Here is a 21,234-nt window from a genome sequence, read left to right on the forward strand (position 1 = left end):
ACACCACGGGTAGTGGTCTCGGGCGCCCGGGGGGACCACCGCTGTCCCTGCCCGCACGGGGCCCTCATCCGGGACACACGTGCCCATGGTGAGCCTGTTCGGAAAAGGAGACCATGAACTTGCCTGGGATGAAGCTAGGCGTGTGCTGGATAGTGCGGTACAGGCCAGACCTTTCAGGCTTTCACTCATTGATTTTGGTGTTGGCCTGATCGCAGGGGGGGAAGAAGAGTGGTGAAAAGTGGGGGAAAGGTTAGACTCACAAATCTCGCTCTTAAAAGACATTCTGCGCTCGCAGCAACTAGAAAGCTCTGTGCCATCAGGTGTGTGGGAAGTGCTGTTTTTGCTCCTCCCAAAGCTGGAAGGCACCATTTTATTTATTTTAATGAAAATTTCATTGAGATGTCATTCATATATCATATAATTCACCCACTTAGTGTGCAGTTGGTTGGTTTTCAAGGTGTTCAGAGTTGAACAACCTCAATCAGTTTTAGAGCATTTTCACCACCCCAGAAAGAAACCCTGAGCCCATTACATAGTCTCCCCAGCCCCCAGCAACCACTGGTCTTTCTGTCCCTATGGATTTGGTTGTTCTGGTCGCTTCACATAAGTGGAGTCTTACCGTGTGTGGTCTCTGGCCCCTGGCTCCCCTCACTCAGCATAACGTTTTCAGGGTTTGTCCACGCGGTCTGGAGTGTCAGTGCTTTGTTCCCTTTTGTGGCCGAATGATGTTCCCTTGTGTGGCTCCACCGCATTCTGTGTGTCCTCAGCTGATGGACACTGTGGTTGTTTCCGCCGTTTGTCAATAGAGGTGACGCTGCAGTGGAGCTGTAGGCACAGTTCAGTCTGGCAGTTCCTCAAAACCGTACACACAGAGCTGCCATGGGACCCAGCAGTTCCATCTGGGACGTTGTTTCACATCTTTCTTTTCCACCTGGATGCCTGTCTTTCTTTTTCTTGCCCAGTTGCCATGGCTGGAACCTCCAGTGCAGTATCAAGGGAAGATCGGGCGTCCTCGGCCTGATCTTCGGGAAAAGGCACCCAGTCTTTCCTCAGTGAGCACGGGGTTTGCTGTGGGTGTTTCGTGAAGGCCCCATATCAGTTTGAAGACCTTTTGTTTTCTTCTTATGTGAGGGGCAAATACATCTGGAGTGCGCTCTTAGTTCCATCTTGTTCGGGCCTTGATTAAAAGGACCAAAAGAAGAGAGCCACCTGACCAGTAACGTAGTTGTACCAAGAAAGTCCATAAAAACAGGAGTTAAAGCACTTTTCGCCACTTCAACATTCACTGTACACGTGTCATTGGAATTAGAATTTCTGTTTGTGTCTGTACATGCAGTTTCCCTGTGTGCCATGTGCTCTCAGCCCACAGTGGGACTCAGAGTTGATTTCCTGACTTGGGGGATTTCAACTTTAGAGCACAGCTTCATTTAGAGGATTTGTTGTATTTTCCATTTCTTTTTATTAAGTTGCATGAAACGTCACTAAGGCTGGCTTAGATATAGAAAGCTCATTATGACTGGATTTGCTAAGTCCGTATCTCCATGATCTGGGGAAGGAATGTCTGCAGAAACAAATGACGGGTTTCTCCCAGCTTCTCGGGAAGGGCTTGTTATTCATAGCACAGACACGGAGGCAAAAGACGAAACAGACTCCTACCCAGACTTGCCTGATGCCGGGGTTTGTGTATGAGAGCTGGCTCAGCTGTGAGTGGGGCTCACTGGTCCCACCCTGCTGTGACTGGGTGACCAGCTTGCTCCCTCAGGGCCACTGGAGTTTTCTGACTGTAAAATAAGGGAAGGAAAATGATGCTGGCTGTTTTTGTCTTTTGGTTGTTTCAGTTTGGTTATTTAGAATCACCACTGGGGACACTAGCATACTTTTCCGTCCTGCTGGCTGTTATATGCACACACCCCCCATTCATGGCCTGTCTCTCACACGGCTAACTCTCCCTTCTTCCTCAGTTTCCCTTCAGATGCCTCCTTCAGATAGAGAGCTCGTAAGGGCAGGCTGCGGTCTTACGAGCAGCCTCGGTCTTGAGTGTGGTCCTCCCGTCTCTGAGGGGGGTCTCCCAGGCACCCATGCTGGCACAGTCTGCCCATCCCGCAGGCCCCTCTGGGAGGCTGGGCCACCAAGGCAGAGGGAACAATGGAGGGAGGACAAGGTTCCTCAGCTTTTTGGCACATGTCACATTCAGCTAAGTGTCTCGCCTTGCACCCAAAGCTAAAGTCTAAAAGTGTGACTTTGGGTGAAAAGGTCTCCATGGACGTTTGTCCTCCCCAAATAGCAGTTGTGATAGTTGAAGGAATTAATCAATGCTTGGTCAGCTCTGTGAGGGTGCGTGTCCGACGATGGCTCATGCAGAATGGACTACAGCTGTGTGTCACCTCCCATATAATATCGGGTCATTGAAAAAAGTGTTGGATTAGCACCTTTATTTTCCTGTGAAAGCTATCCGAATGCAGTTTATGCTTCTCTCAGAACGCTTTGGCCAAAAATGTTACCTTAAAAGATAAATTAATTTTTAGTGTGTATTTCCAGATGTTATTGGAAATAAATTCAAAGTTGAGGTGCCAACACCTGGGGATTGATTCCTCAGCCATTAGCAAAGACAGGGACATGTTTATCAGTGGACGCCACTGGTTTTCAGTGCAACCCCACAGTGCAGAATTGGCCGCCAGCCGTTCCTGCAGCTCACACCTCGCCTACTGAGTGTCTGCGTGTCCTGAGGAGGAGAGACGAAAAGGGGGTGGCAGGGGCTGCCGTTCTTCTTAGCCCCTAAACAGAGGCTGACCAGGTGGTCCGGGTGTTTCAGGAGAGGGACACAGCAGTTCAGGGTCAAAGGTGACGTCACGTTGTGGATGCAGCAGGGCCTTGAGTGCCTAGGTGACGCCGAACTCCAGCCTCAGTTTCCCTCCTGACCCGGGGCGGAGGCGGTGTCAGGTGTGGTGCATGTGCGCTCCAAGCCTCATGGGGGCTTCTGGCCGTAGGTGCTGTGGCTGCAGGTCTTGCACGGGAACGTGAGCCAGGCCAGCTCTGTGAGACCCTGAAGCCACGCACAGGGCAACTTTGCTTCGTTCTGTGCAGGGAAGGAGGGCCCCCGCAGGCTGCCAGCAGCCCCCGCGGAGCATGTGGAGAATGCCAGGCCACACGTCACGTGCCTGTGGACCAGGCTGCGCAGGGCTCTGGGTGGGCAGGGTCTGAAGCCACGAGGGGAATGCTGAGATAGAAGGGTCACTTCTCCAGTCATCCGTGTGGGAGCTCTGTGTCCCCAACCAGAACCAGGGGTCGGCTGTGAGTGCGGGCTCAGAGGTCGCAACTGCACCCCCCAGCGCTCTGGTGTGACCCTGTGTCAATGCACAGTGCTCATTAGCATCCTGCCGGCTTCTGGACCCCCACCCTGCGTGGCTTCTGTCTGCTACAAACGCAATGCGAGGGCGGTGCTCTCACTCACGGCCCCACTGCCAGTTTAGGTGGATAACTCTTTGCCCTGGGGCGTCCTGAGCATTGTGGGGTGTTTCTCTGCACCCGTGGTCCCACCCACGTGATGCCAATAGCACATCAAGTTATGACAACCGCAAATGTCTCCACCATCATCATGTGTCCCCTGGGGGTCGGGAACCTTGGGGTCAGTCATGGCTCGTCCCAGGGCTTGCCTTCCCAGGAAAGGCGGCCCTGGGGGGGGGGGGCGTAGGGGGTTTGGTGCATGTTAAGTGTGCAGTGTAGTGCTAACAGCTCAATAGCTGGGCCAGACCTCCTCCTTACCAGGTTCGAGAGTTCCCGTCACCCTCAGCACCCCTGTCGTTGGTGTGATAGACAATTAAGCTTAAAAATGAGATGGCTTTTCTGGAAATTTCCGGGGCAGCTGCAGGCCGAAGCCATTGGGTGGTTCCCAGCTCTGCTGCAGTTAACATCACAAGAAGTTTGTGAAAAATAAGGACACTGAGTCTGACTGGATAAGTCTGCCAGGGTGTGGGGGGGTGTGTGTGAGGGTGGCAGTGCCAGGGCAGCAGGGCACGGACCATGGTGCAGGGTCCCTCCTGCTCTCAGGGTTGTACCAGGACCTCACAGAGCCCGCTCTGGGCCGCCAGCTGTACTGGCACACAGTCCTGTAAGGAAAGGAATATATCCCAGGGCCAGGCAGCGTGGGCAGAGGTGGCCAGCACCCCAGCATGATTTCGCTTTGCCTGGCTGTGGCTCTGTGCCTGAGGCTGCTTCACTGAAACACTCCTGAGTGATTTCAGCTCCCAGGATTACCGAGTGAAAATGTTCCCTCTGGTTAGAAATATATGACTGCAGGCATCCCCCCGCCCCCAGGCCCTTCCCTTTTAAGGCACGTGGGCCACGCCTCCTGGGCCTGGCCATGGGCACAAGGCCGGGCTGTTGGCAAGAAGTCCTCCCTCGTGGTCTTGAGGTGGGAACCATGGGTTCTGATTGGTGCTGTGTAATCGGCACCCCCTTTGTGGCTTCTGCAAAAATGTAGGAAATTAGATGGTTGGCTCTCCATTTCCCTTGACTCGGCATGTTACCCATTAACTGTCTGCCCAGGTTGACTTTCCCTCATTCCTTCCAGGAAGAGGCACAAACAGCATGAAACAATAAGGCTGTTTTGCATTCACCCTGATCTCGTATGTGGGAGGGACAGAGCTTAGGGACTGACATTCAAGGAAATCATGGTAGAGGCCCCAACGCCCAAGACGGTAGCCCTCAGCTTTTGTCCTAGACCCACATCCGTTTTGAGCGGCACAGAACAACCAGCCCCTAGCACACTTCCACGAACCCCTCGCCGAGGCTGGCTCGCCATCCACCCACAGTTGTTGAATTTTGTTTTCTGCTGTGTGTATTATGGAGATAAAGACTCAGGTTTCCCAAAAGGGACGTGATAAGAGGGTTGTGCTGAAAATGACGCTTCTTCCAATCGAGTGCCCTATCCTGTCGGCCCCCTCGAGTATCACTGTCCCCGGGTGAGCTAGGCCCTAGCCGGAGCCTGTGTGGTGTGGGGTGCGGGGTGAGCTACAGTGCTCATGGAAGCTCCCTGGGCTCTCAGCACCTGTGCTCGTCTGTGCGTCCCAGGGAACAGAAGGTCTGGGGGAGCGTCCTGCCGTGGGTGCAGCCGGGAGGACGGACTGGGTGGGGGCACCGCAGTGCGCTCAGACTCACCATGGAGTCTGCCCAATGTCCCAGCCAGAGTAGAACTTACTGGCTGCCTCCCCAGTGGGCAGGCACCTGACAGCCCCCTGAGCCGGGGTGGCGATTTGATTGAGGTTGTTTTTCGCGATGATTGCAGTGGTCACACATCATACACAGATCCCCGTGTCCTGTGCCCAGTTTCCCCCAATGGTGACGGTTCACAAAGCTGTTGCCCAGTATCGCACACTTATGCCATCTGCCCTGTCACTGAGCTGACCCAGTGCTACGTTCACTCCGTCCTGTAGTCGTGTGTGCTGGTGTGGTTTTTAGGAGCAAGTCACAGCAATACCAGGTAAAACTGTACACAGAAGAAAGTCACTGCTTCCCATCTTATGGCAAGACGTGCTGTTTCATCAGACTGAGGTTTTTCTCGTGCATGTTTCCTGTTTTCATGGCTTGTTGAAGGGGCTACTTACATGACTACATATTTTGCCTGCGGCCCAGCCTCCTGAGTGCCTTCCGCCGCGGGGGACAGTCCTGGGGTCTGGATCCCACAGCCAGTGGGTCTGCTTCTGGAAGGACCACAGCAGAGGCCCAAGGCTGACGTGGGCTTCTCTCCCATTCTCCTCCGGTCCCCTCAACATCAGAGACTACAGAGGGGCTAAGATGCCACAGCAGTGGCCGGTTTTGTTGTTTGGGGGGCACTGGGCATTTTGTTTTCAGTTCTGAAGGGAATAGGAAATACATATTATAAGTAGGGTAACTGGTTCTGAAAACAAATTATGTTCTAGGTTCAAACTTAACATATGGGCACATCCATCGTCTGTTCTCTGTGTGTGTAACTTTTCCAGGTGGGGACATTAGAGAACCGCGGTTAAAAAGTGCATATGTGCTATGCACATGCTCTAAGACTGGCCAGGTGTCTGCTCGCATTTCTGTTTTCACCTGTCTCTTTAGCCGCTATTCCGTCCTCTTTCACATACTTCTGTTACTAAAACTTTCCAGGTAAAATGGGAATTCCGACAGTTTCGAGAAGTGTCCTTTAGCCCCCACCCCTTATCCCCTTTGTCCTCCTCCCGCCTCTCTCTCTTCGTCATGACTTGTAGCTCTTCTGCCCTCCTCCACCTTCTGGGCATAAACCAAACCTGTCCTCGTCCCAAAGTGCCACCTCCAGGAAGCCTCTCGGGATTTACTGTCCTCCGGCCAGAACATCACCTCACGTTGCTGGGGCTGGTGGGCAGTTGGAGTTACTGCATTTGGAGAATTCTGCCCAGAAACAGGTTTGAGAATGTCTCGTCCTCTATGCTGACCTGGGCCCAGCAGCCCCCTTCCAGGAAGAGCCCAGCCAGAAGCACGGGCACACGATGGCTGTGGCAGACAGGGCCGTCCTGACACGGAAAGTGCTCACAGTGCAGAGATGGGGATGGCTGTGACTGCACAGTGCTGGGGACTGAATTGTCCCACCATCTGCCCTGAAGCACTGACCCCAGTGCGAGGCTGTTAGGGGCAGTTACGCTCAGATGAGGTCATGAAGGGCTGTGTCCTTGCAAGAGGAGGAAAAGCCCGTGTGACTTGCTGTCTGCCTTGAGGACACAGCGAGAGGCTGCGTCTGCAGCCAGGTCTGTAGCCAGGAAGAAGCATCGCAGACCGGGAACCCTGCACATGGCCTCCCGCCCCCAGGGCTGTGAGACGCGCCTGCCTGCCAGTTAACGCACCCAGTCTGAGCTGTTGTCACAGCCGCTGGAGCTAACTAGTCATATCCCAATTCTGCGACAAAACCTCTATTACACTGCTATTGTGTACATTACCTGTCTATGATGCTGTGATGGGTAATTTCATGTGTCAACCTGACTGGCCCAAGGGCGTCCAGATAGCTGTAAAACATGCCTCTAGGTGTGTCCGGGAGCGAGTTTCAGGTGACGTGACCACTGGACTCAGTACACGGAGTACAGCAGGTGGATGTCCCCAAGGGGCTGGCCCTCATGGGACAAACGGTGGCAGGAGGGTGGGTCTGCTGTCCACTCTGGCCTCGGACGTCGGACCTGCTGTTCCTACAGCTGCGGACGGCGGCTTTGGGGCCATCTCCCTGGCCATGATGCCTGAACCAGTTCCCAGGACACGTCCCTGTTGACTCTGTTTCTCTGGAGAACTGATGAACACATGGGAATGGCTGCATGTGGGAAGGGCGGAATTACTGGGGCGTTTTGCTGCTGTTTGGCTGTTTAACCCATCTGACCCACTCTGTTTACTGCTCTGCCCTGACGTGTGGATCCAGGCATCTCATGTCGTTCCGATGAGTGGTTTTCACCATGATGCTTCACTTTCCCAGGAGCACGCACCCTCCGGCGTTCTGCGTCTCGCCCAGTGCAGCACTCGGAGCTCCTTGGTCGTCCCATTACCTGTGCTGCCCACGTCTCATCTCAGTTTCCCCACCTGTCACAGGATGGTGTCACTGTCCTCAAGGGCCATGAGGACTGAGAGGAGAGGGTTGGACACTCTCACCTGGGCCCAACTTCCAGGAGCTGTGTTCTCAGCCGACTTGGCCTTGGGGCCCCAAGAAAGTCCAGGAATGGCTGCCAGACCCTGCAGCTGCCCTTCTCCGGGGACCGGGGGGGATGCTGGGCTGGAAGGTGGGCCCCAGGCCACTGCTGAGCACCCAGAGTGGGTAATGGATGCAGAGGCCCGTCTGGTGATGAAATTGCAGCCGGGCTGGCATTTGCAGGCATCTTTGCGTTTCGTGCTCAGGAGCCCAGGGAGATGTCAGGAGTGGCTCACAGACTGGACCAGGCTTCTCCACGTATCCTGAAGCGAGAAGCTGTGAAAAGCAGATTCATTGAGCCGCCCATCACTCACCGAAGGGGTCTCCCCAGCAACCAGAACCCTGAATCTCAGAGCATTTTGGGGGCTGCCCAGGAGTCTGCGTTCGTCACTGTGCACTGTGACAGATCTCAGCAAAGCCTCGGGGAGTGGCCGAAACCCCCCAGTACTTGGGCACAGCTTTCTTTGGACCGAGAAGGGTACTTCAGAGTGGATTTTATTTTGACTTTGAGGTGCTTTCAGGAGAGATCCGCTGTTTGAGGAAACTTAACAGAAACAATGCCGATGGGTTTGTGCTTTCTCCCCTGGCAGGTGGTGTCTGCCCATCCGCCACCCTCGCAGGCATGCGCTGGCTCCTGGGCGCTGGGTGGAGCCTCGTCTTCTCCTTGACAGACTGCAGCCCAGAAGCAGCGTACGTCCCCGGGCATCACACACATGAAGTCGGGGACTGGTAGCAGGTACTTCATCTCTTAAGTGAGGACTTTCTACAGTGAGCAGTGTGTGTGTTTTTACATCAAGCTGATTCCAGACAAGGTCGGTCGTTGCCTGGTGCTCTGGGGGTAGGCCTCTTCTGCAGACACAAACTCCTGAGACCAGGCCCCAAGCGCAGAGTGTTGTTTATGTTTCTGGTTTTTTTATACTGGGGCCACAGGTACTTCTGTTTGCCACTTTACCTAGAAATTCACAGGGATGTGACCTTGGATTAAGTGATGGTTTTCTCAATATAACACCAAAAGCACAAGCATCAAAAGAAAAACTAGATTAGTTGGACTTCATCAAAATTTACAACTTGGGGATGTCACAGGACAGTAAAGAAGTTGAAAAAACAACACACAGAACAGAAGAAAATAGTTCCAATGCATGCATCTTATAAGGACTTGTGTCTAGAACATACAAAGAACACTCACATCAACAATAAAAACAGAACAGTGGCAAATGGGCAAAGGATCTGAATAGATATGTCTTTGAAAAAGATGTACCAATGGCCAACATGCAGGTGACAGACAGAGACAAACAAAGGTTGAGAATGTGGAGAGGGTGGACTGACAGACACTGCTGGGGGGACGTGACACTGCAGCCGCCGTGGAGAACAACATCGGTTCCTGAGACAGTCAGAGTGAGCACGTGACCCAGCAGTTCCACTTGTAGGTCCTCACCCAGGAGAAGCGAGCACACATCCACAGAAACCTGTGCACGAACTTCCATGGCAGCGCTCCTCACAATACCAAACAGTGGCAGCAAGTCAAGTGTCCGTCAGGAATTCACGGATAAACCAACTGGTCCATCCACACACGGAACATTTCAGCCATTAGGAAAGCTGACTCTGGGCGGTGAGCACACAATGTGAGATGCAGATGATGGGTTACGGAATGTACACCTGAAACCTATGTCACTTGACTAACCATTGTCACTCCAATAAACTTAAAAAAGAAAAACAAAAGAGAAAAAGAAAGAACACTTCAGCCATGACCAGAAACGCTGCACGGACCTTGAAAATACTGTGCTGAGCAACACGCCAGAACCAGAGGCCACATGGCATGTGACTGTGCTTCTGCAGAAGGTGCCGCGAGGGCCATGCTGTTGAGAGGTTAGTCCTGCTCTGGGCCGTCGCTGAGGGCTGCTAAGTGCCCCCGGCCTGTCCGCCCCACGCTTCATTCAGGAGTGGTCGGGATGCATCGGAGCGACCGGGCGCCTGCAGGGCCCAGGATGGGGCGGTGGGCTGCCAGGTCTTACACGTTTCCTTTGTCGTTGGAGCTGTTGCTGCCAGAGGTCCTAATGAACTTGCTGGCCTGTGTTGTATCTGGAACCAGCCCTGATAAGAGCAGCCACGAAGCAGGACACGTATGTGGAGCCACTTCCTGAGACGCATGGGCCCATGTGCCATGGGGAGCCTCCCAGCCACACGCCTCCCAGACTCGGGCAGCACAGCCGAAAGCCTGTGCTCTGAAGCTAGGAGAGAACTAACCCAGCCGCCTCCTCAGAGCGTCACCCTCATGCTGAGACCTACAGCCGCAGGGGACACAGCTCTGATGCCCACGAATCGGGGGGCGGGGGGTGTCTCCAGGGAGTCGTCTCTGCCCAAAGTCAGCGTCGGGCACTGTGTTGAGTGGGGGTTTGAGGGGAAAGCAGTATGGACTCAGGTCTTACGGCTTCAAGACAAAGTTGGTGGAGAAAGCAGACTGCTGGGAGTTTTGGATTCCTTTGTAAAACATGGCACATTTTGTTTTTCAATTTGTGTGGCAGACTTGAATAATATAAATGTTTCCGGGGCCTCTCAGAGCACAGTCTTGTTCTGACTTGTTTCTGAGCCTGTGGATCAGTTCTTCCAGGATGTCTGTATGTGTGTGTGTTTGTCCAGTTACGGGAAGGGACTAGCTGAGAGCCACCCGCGGGTCCCCTGTGGTGCGCATCCAGTGACAAGCAGTCCTCCCCTTCTCTCCTTTCTTATTTCTAGAATTCTTTGCTTTGAAGCCAGCAGCCATTGGTTGCACCACTTCCTGTGTCTTGGCCCCGTGACTCTCCCAGGTGACCCGGGGGAGGGGCTCCAAGCAGCTCATCCTGTGACCCTGAAGGAAGTTTGGCTGATAGTGTGCTGTGCTTGTCTTGGTGATGCTCGAAAGTCAGCCAGCTGGTCCTGGAAGGCAGGTCCCAGCTCGGCAGTGGCAGGCGGGTGTGGACATGGCAGGCCAGGCCAGACGGAAGACAGGGGGCCTGTGAGCCCGTGTCCCCCTGCTGCCTTCCTCTGTCTGGCTCTATCAGAAAAGCATGGGGCCCTGTCGAGCACCCGCTTCTTGGTTTCTGCTCATCTGGCTGCGAGGACCAAGCATGTGGGTGCAGCACTGCCTGAGGGCGTGGCTCGGCCAGATGTCACCCGCCCTCCGCACCCTGGCCACCCCGCAGGGTGCCTTGCCGGCATTTGCTGTCCTTCCGCACAAATCCTGGCTCTAAGGTGTCGTTTCTGCTTCGAGCTGTTTCTTCTCAGTTATGACAGTTGATGTGTACACACAACCATTCCTGGGATTGCAAATTACAGCTGCTGTGGGTGCCGTTTTCTCAACATGGCCGTCTTCATGTTGTCCCCGGTTATAAGAATGTGCAGGGTACAGGCGCACGTCCAGACTGCGGTCATTTTACAAAGGACACCAAGAGTCCCTATGGTGCCTCACCAGCTGGCCGTGCGAGTGCACGTCTGGGCGTCGGCCTCAAGGGACCAGAGCTGTTCACACGGAGCCAAGACGCGCACAGCCACCTCCCTGCTGGTGGTCAGATTGATGCTGAATGCAAACTGGGTGTGCGGCTGCGAAGCTTAACGTTGAATAAATTCAGGCAGATCCATACATTGGAGCCACATGGAGGCTTTAAAAGTCCCTTAGAGCAGGAAGTTCTCTGAGCAAATGTTGCTCACTCTGCAGCAGTGCTGGGAACAGCATCCTCCAGACACACTGCCTGACACACTCATGCACACACACACACACACACACACCTGCACATGGCACCCACACATGCAAGCTCTCACACATATGCACACTCACGATTTGTATGCTTTCACACACAGGCAACACCAAAAGGTCAGATAAATCATCCCAACTGATGGGGCCAGATGGCTATGTTTACGTGGTGTGCAAACAGCTTGGAAAATTGAGCGGTGAGCTTGTACTATTTCTGAGGTTGGAAGGCACATTTCACCTGCATCCCAACCCACAATGATCCAAAAGTAGGACTGCCCCGGGTCCCGCCTGGCCTGTACACTCAACAACTGAGCTGAGTGAATGGTGGCTAGGAGTCAGGCGACAAATATTCCAGGTACACGCTCTCAGCATTAAATCCCCATGTTCCTATTAACTCAGCAGTTACTCAATTTGTAAAGTTCAGACTTTCTTTGACGTGCCAGCCAGCTCCTGTCGTTGCAAATTGTGAAACAGATGTTTAAGCAGGAAGGTGCCTCCTGACTGGTGCCAGTGACGAGCGTCTGTGGGTGCTGTGACTGAGGTCTCATCTCCCGTGTCCTGTCGTGGGAGCACCTGATACACCTGGGGAAGCCATGCGGGGGGCCCCAGTGTGCCCCTGTGTGCAGGCCGAACCGCCACCTGTCCTGAAGCAGCTGTGGGATGAAGGGGAGACGTCCTTCTCAGTCATTGGCCCACAGGCATCATGTGTAGGCAGGTTTGCGGTCACACTGTAAGTAGTGTCCCCGTGCTGGCAGATGTGAACCAGGAGGGAGCAGGGGCCGCTGGGAGCTTCTTCCAGGTGCCATGGAGTGACCACGAGGGGCATGTCCGTGGACTGGCTGTAGAGCAGCCACTGCCCCCGGTCACACGGGAGGCGCAGTGGCCGGGCAGGCGTGCTTTCAGGCTGCCCGCCCATGGCCTCACTTCTCTTTCCTAGGTGATTTTTTAAATCACCTTATTTCAAAGGTCCTTCTGGATCTTGTTTCATCAATCTGGAATAAATGATGATGATTTTGTTGGTTGATGGTGTAATCGATTGATTGATCGATTCGGCTGAAGGCTGGCACTGGGTCCTGGCTCCAGGGCCAGGTCTTCGCCAAGCGCAGGGCTGGGTCCTGCCATCATCTGGTGCCTACAGCCTGTCCCAGAGGGCCTCTCACCGGCCTCAGTGCCAACTGCTCTCCACATGGAAGTAATTCTGTGTCTGAAGTCCTTTCCTGAGCTGTGACCATGTTCCCTTGAATAAACAACAGGGCGGGGAGCCTGCTTGCCACCCAGTGGCCCTGGGGTTGTGTTTACAGCACCACATCTGGGCAGGACCAATGTGGGCCCTGGGGAGGGCGTGTACTGGGTTCCTATAATAAATCCCACTTGGTCTTGGTGTCTAATCCATTTAATATGCTGCTGAATTCCTTTTGCTAGAATTTCGTTGAGAATTCTTGCATCAGTGTTTATTTATAGGGAATACTGGTCTGTAGTTTTCTTGTGGTGTTTTGTCTGGCTTTGGTGTCGGGGCAATGCTTGCCTCAAGTGTTCCCTCCTCTTCACATTTTGGGAAAAGTTTGAGAAGGATTGGTATTCTTTAAATGTTTGAAAGAATTCACCAGTGAGGCCGTCAGTTCCATGGCTATTCTGTTTGGGGAGATTTTTGATTACTTAACTAATGTACTTAACATAGGTCTTTTCAGATTTTAATTTGAGTCTTTTTTTCCTAAGTCCACTAGTTTCTAAAGTTGTATGGTTAGGTTATTAGTTGGAGGTCTTTCTTGGTTTTTAATGCAAGCGTAAATTTCCCCCTTACTACTGCTTTCACTGCTTCCAATAAGTTTTTTGCAAAATTATGTTTGTTTTCAGTCATCTCTAAGTATTTTCTAATATCCCTGTGATTTCTTTGATGCATTGGATGTTTAATAGTGTGTTGTTTAGTTTCCACATTTTTGTGAATTTTCCACTTTTCTTTATGTTGCTGATTTCTCATTTCAGAGAAGATACTTTGTATGATACCTATCTTTTTTAATCTATTGAGACTTACTTTGTGCCCCAACAGATACGCTATCCTGGAAGGTGTATCCCTTGTGCACAAGTGTGTACTGCTGCCGTTGGGTGGAGTCTTCTGTGAGCTCCGATTTAGCTGGTCTATTGTATCGAGTCCTCTGTGTCCTTACTCATCTCCTGTCTGGTCATTATATCCATTTCTGTCAGTGGTGTACTGAATTCCAACTATTGTTATGCAACTGTTTCTCCCTTCAGTTCTGTTAGGTTTTGCTTCATATATTTTGATGATCTGTCATTAGGTGTGTAAATGTTTTTAATTGTTATATCTTCTTGCTTTATTGAACCCTTTTTTAACGCATAATGTCCTTCTTTGCCTTGTATAATTATTTTAAATTTAAAGACTAATTTTGTCTGCTATTAGTACAGCCTCCCTTGCTTTCTTTTGGTTAATTTTGGCAGGGAATGTCATTTTTTCCCCTTCCAAACATTTGTCTTTAGATCTCAAGTGAGTCTCTTGTTGACTGAGTACAGTTGGATCATTTATTTATCCATTCTGCCAGTCTCTTTTGATTGGAGAGTTTAATCCATTTACATTTAAAGTAATTACTGATTAAGGAGGGACTTCTGTCACTGTGCTATTTGTTTTCTATTGTCTTATGACTTTTCTGCTCCTCATTTCCTGCATTCATGTCTTCTTTTATTTAGTTGTTTTTTCCCCCACTAACATGTTTAACTTCCTTTCTCATTTCTTTCTGTATATATTCTATCACTATTTTCTTTGCCATGGAGATTACATTTATCTTCCTAAAGCTGTAACGTTCCAATCTCAATTTATAGCACCTTAACTTCAATAACATACAAAAACTCTGCTCCTTTACAGCTCCCTCTCTACCTCTTCCAGTTGTTGGTGTCACAAGATTACATCATTATACAGTGTGCCCCAGAATACACACTAATAATTTTTGTAAATACATTAGTCTTTTAAGTTATGTAGAAAACAAAATTTTAAGTTACAGACCAAAGTTACAACAATACCACTTTTTAGCATAATGATTTTTGCCTTTTTCCTTAAATGTGTTAGTCTTTTAAATCATGTAGAGAATAAAAAGTGCAGTTCCAAACCACTATTACCGTAATACCAGCTTTTGTAATTACCCAGGTATTTACCTTTACTGAGATCTTTATTTCTCCAGTCGGCTTCAAGTTAAGTCCTCTCCTGTCACTTGAGGATCTCTTGCAGGGCAGGCCAGTGGTACAGACTCCTCAGCTTTTGTCTATCTGGGAACGTCTGATTTCTCACTTACTTTTTTTGGGGGTGGGGGAATATTGGGGAACAATGTGTTTTTCCAGGACCCATCAGCTCCAAGTCAAGTCGTTTTCAACCTAGTTGTGGAGGGCGCAGCCCACTGGCCCAAGTTGGAATCGAACTGGCGACCTTGGTGTTATGATCTAACGAACTGAGCCAACCAGCTGCCCTGATTTCTCACTCACTTTTGAGGGACAGCTTTGCTGGATGTACGATTCGTGGCTGACAGCTCTTTTTCTTTTCGCACTTTGACTGTATGGCCCACTGCCTTCTTGCTTCCAGAGTGTCTGATGAGAAATGGGCAGAGTCTTACCAAGGATCCCTTGTATGTGACGAATTGCTTCCCTCTCTCTGCTTTCAAGATTCTCCCTTTGTCTGTGTCTTTTGAAAGTTTGGTTATAATGTATCTCAGTGTGGGTCTCTTTGAGTTCATCACACTTGGATTTTGTTGAGCTTCTTGGATGTTTATATTCACGTCTTTCATCAAATCTGGTAAGTTACAGGCATTATTTCTTCAAATATTCCCCTCTGCCCTTTCTCTTCTCCTTCTAGGACTCCCGTGATGTACATTTTAGTTTCATTAACCTAAAAACAAAAGGCCTTTCAAAGTAAGAATCAAACAAGCGTTCCTTTGAGATCAAAGAACAGCTATTTGGGCAGCACTGACTCCGGCAGATTCCCAAGCAATGTTCCGAAGAGGAGACCAAGGCAGAGGGTATTTATGAGAACAGGAAGGGAGACAATTACATCCATGGAAGGAAGGCATTGCTATTGGTGGGGATAACATAGTGATGCTGATTCTAAGCAATGTTTTTAATTTTCAGTCTGGCAAGCATAATATCTGCTTTCTTGTTATCTTTGCAAACAGTTCTTTGAGCTCAAGGTTGCTTAGATCCAGTCCAAAGATTACTTTGCCCTGTTTTTAACATCCCAAAAGTTTGAGGCATCAGATGTGCCAGGAAGTTCTACTGGGATGGCAGCTCCTGCTCCATTTTAAACTGGCTCCATTTTTATTGTTTACAGTTTGCTTAGTGGTGTCACACAGGTCCCTTAGGCTCTATTCATTCACTTTTATTTATTTATTTTTTCTTTCAGTTTCTCAGGCATAATTTCCATTATGCTATCTTCAAGTTCACTGATTCCTTCTTTTGCTTGTTCATATCTGCCTTTGAATCTCCCTAGTGAATTCTTCATTTGCTATTGTACTTTCCAGCTCCAGAATTTATATTTAGTTCCCTCTTAGGTTTTCTATTTTTTTTTTTTTTTTAAAGATTTTATTGGTGAAGGGGAACAGAAATTTATTGGGGAACAGTGTGTATTTCCAGGACCTTTTTCCAAGTCAAGTTGTTGTCCTTTCAATTTGTGGAGTTGTGGAGGGCGCAGCTCTACTCCAGGTCCAGTTGCTGTTGCTAGTTGCAGGGGGCGCAGCCCACCATCCCTTGTGGGATTCGAACCAGCAACTTTGTGGTTGAGAGCCCACGCTCCAACCAACTGAGCCTTCTGGGAGCTCAGCGGCAGCTCAGCTCAAGGTGCCGTGTTCAATCTTAGTTGCAGGGGGACTCAAGGAATTGAACTGGCGACCTTGTGGTTGAGAGCCCACTGGCTCATGTGGGAATCGAACCGGCAGCCTTCGGAGTTAGGAGCATGGAGCTTCAACCGCCTGAGCCACCGGGCCAGCCCTTCTGTCTATCATTGATATGTCAATTTTGTTCACATGTTTTTCTTGTCCTGTTGTTTCAGGGACAGTTCCTGTTTCTCAATGGGCCATACTCTCCTGTTTCTTTGAATGTCTTGTGATTATTTTTCCTGACTACTAGACGTTTGGATCTAATAACATAACTCTGGAAATCAGATTCTTCCCCTTCCCCAGGGTTTGCTGGGGGTTTCTTTGTTCTGTTTTTTGTATGTTCTCTCTCTGCCAAGGATCAGCCTGAAATGTACAAGGTGAAAGTTTAAATTTTAAAAATTACAGTAAAAAACACATTGTCATTAATTACCCCTCACAATACTCCCCCTCACTTCGAACACACTTATCTCGTTGTTCTTGCCACTTTCTGAAGTAGTTCTGGAAGTCCTCTTTCATTAGTCTTTGCTTTATCCTGCATCATGACATCGCACCATGTCACACATCGCTTCTGATACAGCAATTTCTGTGGAATAAAAACGTTACGGTGTCACCTCCTCCACTTTATTCACTGGATCTGGCACCATGTGTCTTCAGGCTCTCCCCCACAGTCAGAAATACCGTTTAAGGTAAACATTTAGAATTGATTCAGGACATCGAGGCAATCATGACAGCACAACTAAAGACACAAAAGAGGACTTCCAGAACTGCTTTAGAAAGTAGCCAGAAGCAAGGGGGGGTATTTTGAGAGGGATTAATGGCAATGTGTCTTTTACTGTAATAAATTTGTTAAATTTAAACATTTCGCCCTAGTTTGTGGTCACATCTCGTAAACATAATATCTCCTCAGGTTTTTTCTGAGCCATTCCCTGGGTGTGTGTGGTTACTTCCTAGTTTCTCCTATATAAAGTTGGTTTTGAATGTCCTAGTCTTTAATATCTGGCTCCCAATGGTGAAAAAAGTGACAAATGAAGGCGGTAGAAGGGACTGGTCCTTTAACTTTCCTGGAAGTACTTGAGCCAGAGGGGGAGGTGCATGGAGATGCACCGAAAAGGGCTGCCCCCCTCTTTGTCTGCATCTCTGTGACCAGAAGCTGTAGTCAGTGATCAGAGCACAGATTCCCCAATATTTGGAGGATAGACTCTCTTTTTGCCCATGTTGGCTCCCACATTCTGTGTACAAGCCGCTGCAGGAACAGGTACACAGCTGCCTGCGTGGTGCTTCCTGCTCCACCGTCTTCCCACAATCCACTCAGGCACTTTTAAACCTTCCATCTATTGCTAATTCTCTGTATTGCAGTCTCTCATTCCTACCTCTTAACCTTTCAGTCATTTCATTGGTTGCTGTGGATCAGTTTGGAGATTTCTAGAAAGTGAATTTTAGGAAGGCAATCCCAGTGGAACTGGGCCTCTAATTCGCCTGGTGAACACTGTGGGGCCCGGTCAGCGGTGGCACCATCGTTGTGGGCACGGTGACACAACTCAGTGTGACACAGTGACACAAACTCCAGCGTTTGTGTATCATCCTGGATGCTGTTTGATACTTTCCAGAACAGGGAAGTGTGGGGAAATGACTTGATAATTCAACTCCTGGGCCTGAGAGACCTGTAAATAATTCCTTGAAACACGCGACTTGACGGTAGCACGCCTACCTCAAACCTTTGCTGAGGTCGTTGCCAAGCAGAGGTTGTCAAGTAAGCCGCCGCAGGAGCCGCCGGGGTCCCAGGTGCTGCCAGCTGTTTGCCTCGTGCTTGCTCACTGCTGTGGTGTCTGTGCTGACTGTCCCCTCTTGCCCGTTTCAGAAGAGGCGGAGCACGGCGGCGCGGCTGCAGGATCGCTGTCCCGGCGGAGGAAGGCGCTGGCGCTGCGCGAGGAGAACCCGCGCCGGCGCGCACACCTGCACATCGGCCTGCCGCGCGACTTCCGGCCCGTGTCCTCCATCATCGATGTGGACATCCTGCCCGAGACGCACCGCCGCGTGAGGCTGTACCGGCATGGCTGCCAGAAGCCGCTGGGCTTCTACATCCGCGACGGCACGAGCGTGCGCGTGGCGCCGCAGGGGCTGGAGAAGGTGCCGGGCATCTTCATCTCGCGCATGGTGCCCGGCGGCCTGGCCGAGAGCACCGGGCTGCTGGCCGTGGACGACGAGGTCCTGGAGGTGAACGGCATCGAGGTGGCCGGCAAGACGCTGGACCAGGTCACGGACATGATGATCGCCAACAGCCACAACCTCATCGTCACGGTCAAGCCGGCCAACCAGAGGAACAACGTGGTGCGCGGCGGCCGTGCGTCCTGCAGCTCGGGCCGCTCCTCGGACAGCGTGGCCAGTCGCCACAGCATGCCGGCCGCCCCCGCGCCACCCGGCCTTCTGCCCGACGACATGGAGAGCGACGACGAGGCGGACGTCGTCCTCGAGGGCGAGCCGCGCCCGGTCCCCAGGCCGCCGATGGCCAGCCCCGCGCGGCTCAACGGCGCGGGCCCGGCTCCCGGACTGCTCGGCCCGGGCCACGAGGGCGGCGCCCGCACCCAGCGGCTGCTCAGCTCCCTGCGCGCCCACCCCCGCCACAGCCTGGACCTGCCGCCGGGTGGCGTGGAGGAGCACGGCCCCGCAGTCACACTGTAGGTCTGGCAGGTCGGCGGCGGGGACAACTGCGACCGTGTCACGCTCCTGTTGTGTTATGTATCCCTGCCTTTCTTCCACAACCCTATTCGTTGTTTCCACTTTGGATGGAAAATGAGAATACTCCTTGTGTAGCATTTCCCCACAGAGCCTAAAGGACACGCACGCGCGCACCAGGCCGGGCGCAGGTCCTAGGGCCTTTGCCAAGTGGAGGAAAGGATCTGACCAAGCGCAGAAGAGACTACTTTGAAATTCTAAAAATACTGCATTTTTTAAATGAAGCTTTAAAATTACTTTTTAAGAAGAGTCAGTTCACGTTTTTAACCGATACCATGCACAAACGCCCCATCTGGTGGCCAGCGTTTGCACCCGGCTGCCTTCGGCCTTGCACAGACCCTGCTGCCTGCCGGGCGCCGTGAGGAGGGAGGGTTCCCAGAAGGTAGAGACTGGCCTTAGGAATAGGGACCCCCAAGCCTGTGACAGGATGACAGACGACGCACTTCAGATGTTCCCACTCTTTATAGCCCTATTGCAAACAGCCAGGTGGGGGCTGAACACCCAGATCGCTGGGAAAGGCGCGCTCTCTGGAAGGGGTGGTGGCAGACGGCCGCAGCCAGCTCTGCTGGGTCGGAAGGTAAAGCTCAGCACTACCGTTCGTGACCAAAAGCCGATATTGACTCCGAGATAAAAGCGTCTTTATGACTGGATTGACTTTGAGGGCAATTTTTAAATGTTTCCACGCATGGATGGGTCGGCCCACGGCACACTTCCAGGCCCACCTCTGAAACCTTAGCCATCAGGGCGGACAGGTTCTGTTACCTTTGTTTTTAAATATTGGCACATGGAACTTGATGATTTTTAACATATTAGGTTCATTGTCACTTCTCGTTGATCTTCTAGTACTATTTGCATACTGAGTAATTTTCAATGTTTATTCATGTTTATACCAATTAAATTTTATATGAAATGTATTTTGTTTGAATCTGATGTGGAGGCAAAAGTGTTACACTTATATTTTGAGAACTAAACTTTGACCAAATAAAGCTTTCCTATGAACACAGGTAAAACTATTTTTCTAGGTGGCCTTTCTATGCAGCTGCTTCTCTGTGGTGCGGGGCCCCCTGCTGGTCAGTGGCAGAACTGTCCTGACTTCATGGGTGTCAGGCCGGTACCAGATGGGAAACTGCCTTTCCATGTTTTCATTGTTTCCTGAATTCGTTAAGTGAAAAGCAAATTGTTTTACTTTTGTGCAGAAACTATTTATTGTTCATAAATAGCTTTTATTGAGTAGTCGTGGTTTCCTGCGCCTCTGTTTATTTTGTTATTTGAATGCCAGGCTCTTTGTCTGTTTTGTTCCTAGCACAGGGAAAACCAAAGATGCTCCCTCTTTGAGGTTTGAGCTCACACTTCCAAATTTGCGAGCTCCAGAAACTGTACCAGCATCGTGTTTGGCACCACAGCAGTTGGAAGCTTTCTTTACTACTACGAGTATTACAGAAGCAGAATTCTACTGCTAATTTACTATCACAGAGGAAATGTTCGTTTACTAAGTTATTGCTGGTTAATGAGTGTCTTATTGAATAACTGGGTCTGTTACCAAGAAGGAATGTTATATTTCTTACCATGTTTTCAGTTGTCGAGCAAATGTGAATAATTTTCTTAAACCAAGACAGGCTTGCTCAGATTTGTGCGCTATTGTTCATAATTTTAGGATCATGAGCTGCTTGGAACACCTGCTTGAGTGTGTTTTTCTACCCAGGTCTACACTTCTGCCATTTCTTTCATAAAACAAAGACAGAAACAATGTTGTATTACATGGTAAAGTTTTCTTGGTTTTATATAACAAAGAATAAAGATGGTTGCTTTTAATGCCATTTTTCATTTGTGTCCTAAATAATGGAGAGATTGTCATTGCTAATGATTACAGGTCAGGATGGAGAGCCTGTAACACCAAGTGCCCTTCATGTGTCATCTTTTCTCACTTAATCCTCACACATTCTCCATGAGGCAAATAGTAGTATCCCCACTTTACAGGTGAAAAAATGGGCCCAAACTCAACCACGTAGTAAGTCATTTTAAATGACCAAATTATAGTCATATTTGATGGGTGATAGATGTGTCTTAGCTTCTTTTTACTGTGTATCACTGAAAATAACACCTATCCGGACCATCGGCTCTAATGTATCTTTCAAAGCAAAAATTAATATAAGACCCAGTCTTATTTTAATATAAGACCTGGTATAATATAATATAATAATATAATAAAAATTTCGGGTCTTATATAAATTTTGGCTCCA

The 21,234-nt window shown here is 50.3% G+C and overlaps 1 protein-coding gene across 2 annotated transcripts in view; it reads left to right on the plus strand.

Annotated features, from left to right (window-relative positions):
• The window catches only part of PARD6G (par-6 family cell polarity regulator gamma), a 54,858-nt gene extending 34,047 nt beyond the window's left edge, over nt 1-20,811 (plus strand). For both annotated transcript variants that reach the window (XM_019716016.2, XM_074339780.1), the window contains one exon: nt 18,120-20,811. In XM_019716016.2, coding sequence (XP_019571575.1) covers nt 18,120-18,940 — 821 coding nt within the window. In that variant the 3' untranslated portion in view covers nt 18,941-20,811. The remainder of the gene's footprint in view (nt 1-18,119) is intronic.
• Nucleotides 20,812-21,234: the final 423 nt, after the last annotated feature.

This window comes from Rhinolophus sinicus, linkage group LG09 (genome assembly GCF_036562045.2).
Source record: "Rhinolophus sinicus isolate RSC01 linkage group LG09, ASM3656204v1, whole genome shotgun sequence".
In the NCBI taxonomy this organism is placed as follows: Eukaryota; Metazoa; Chordata; class Mammalia; order Chiroptera; family Rhinolophidae; genus Rhinolophus; species Rhinolophus sinicus.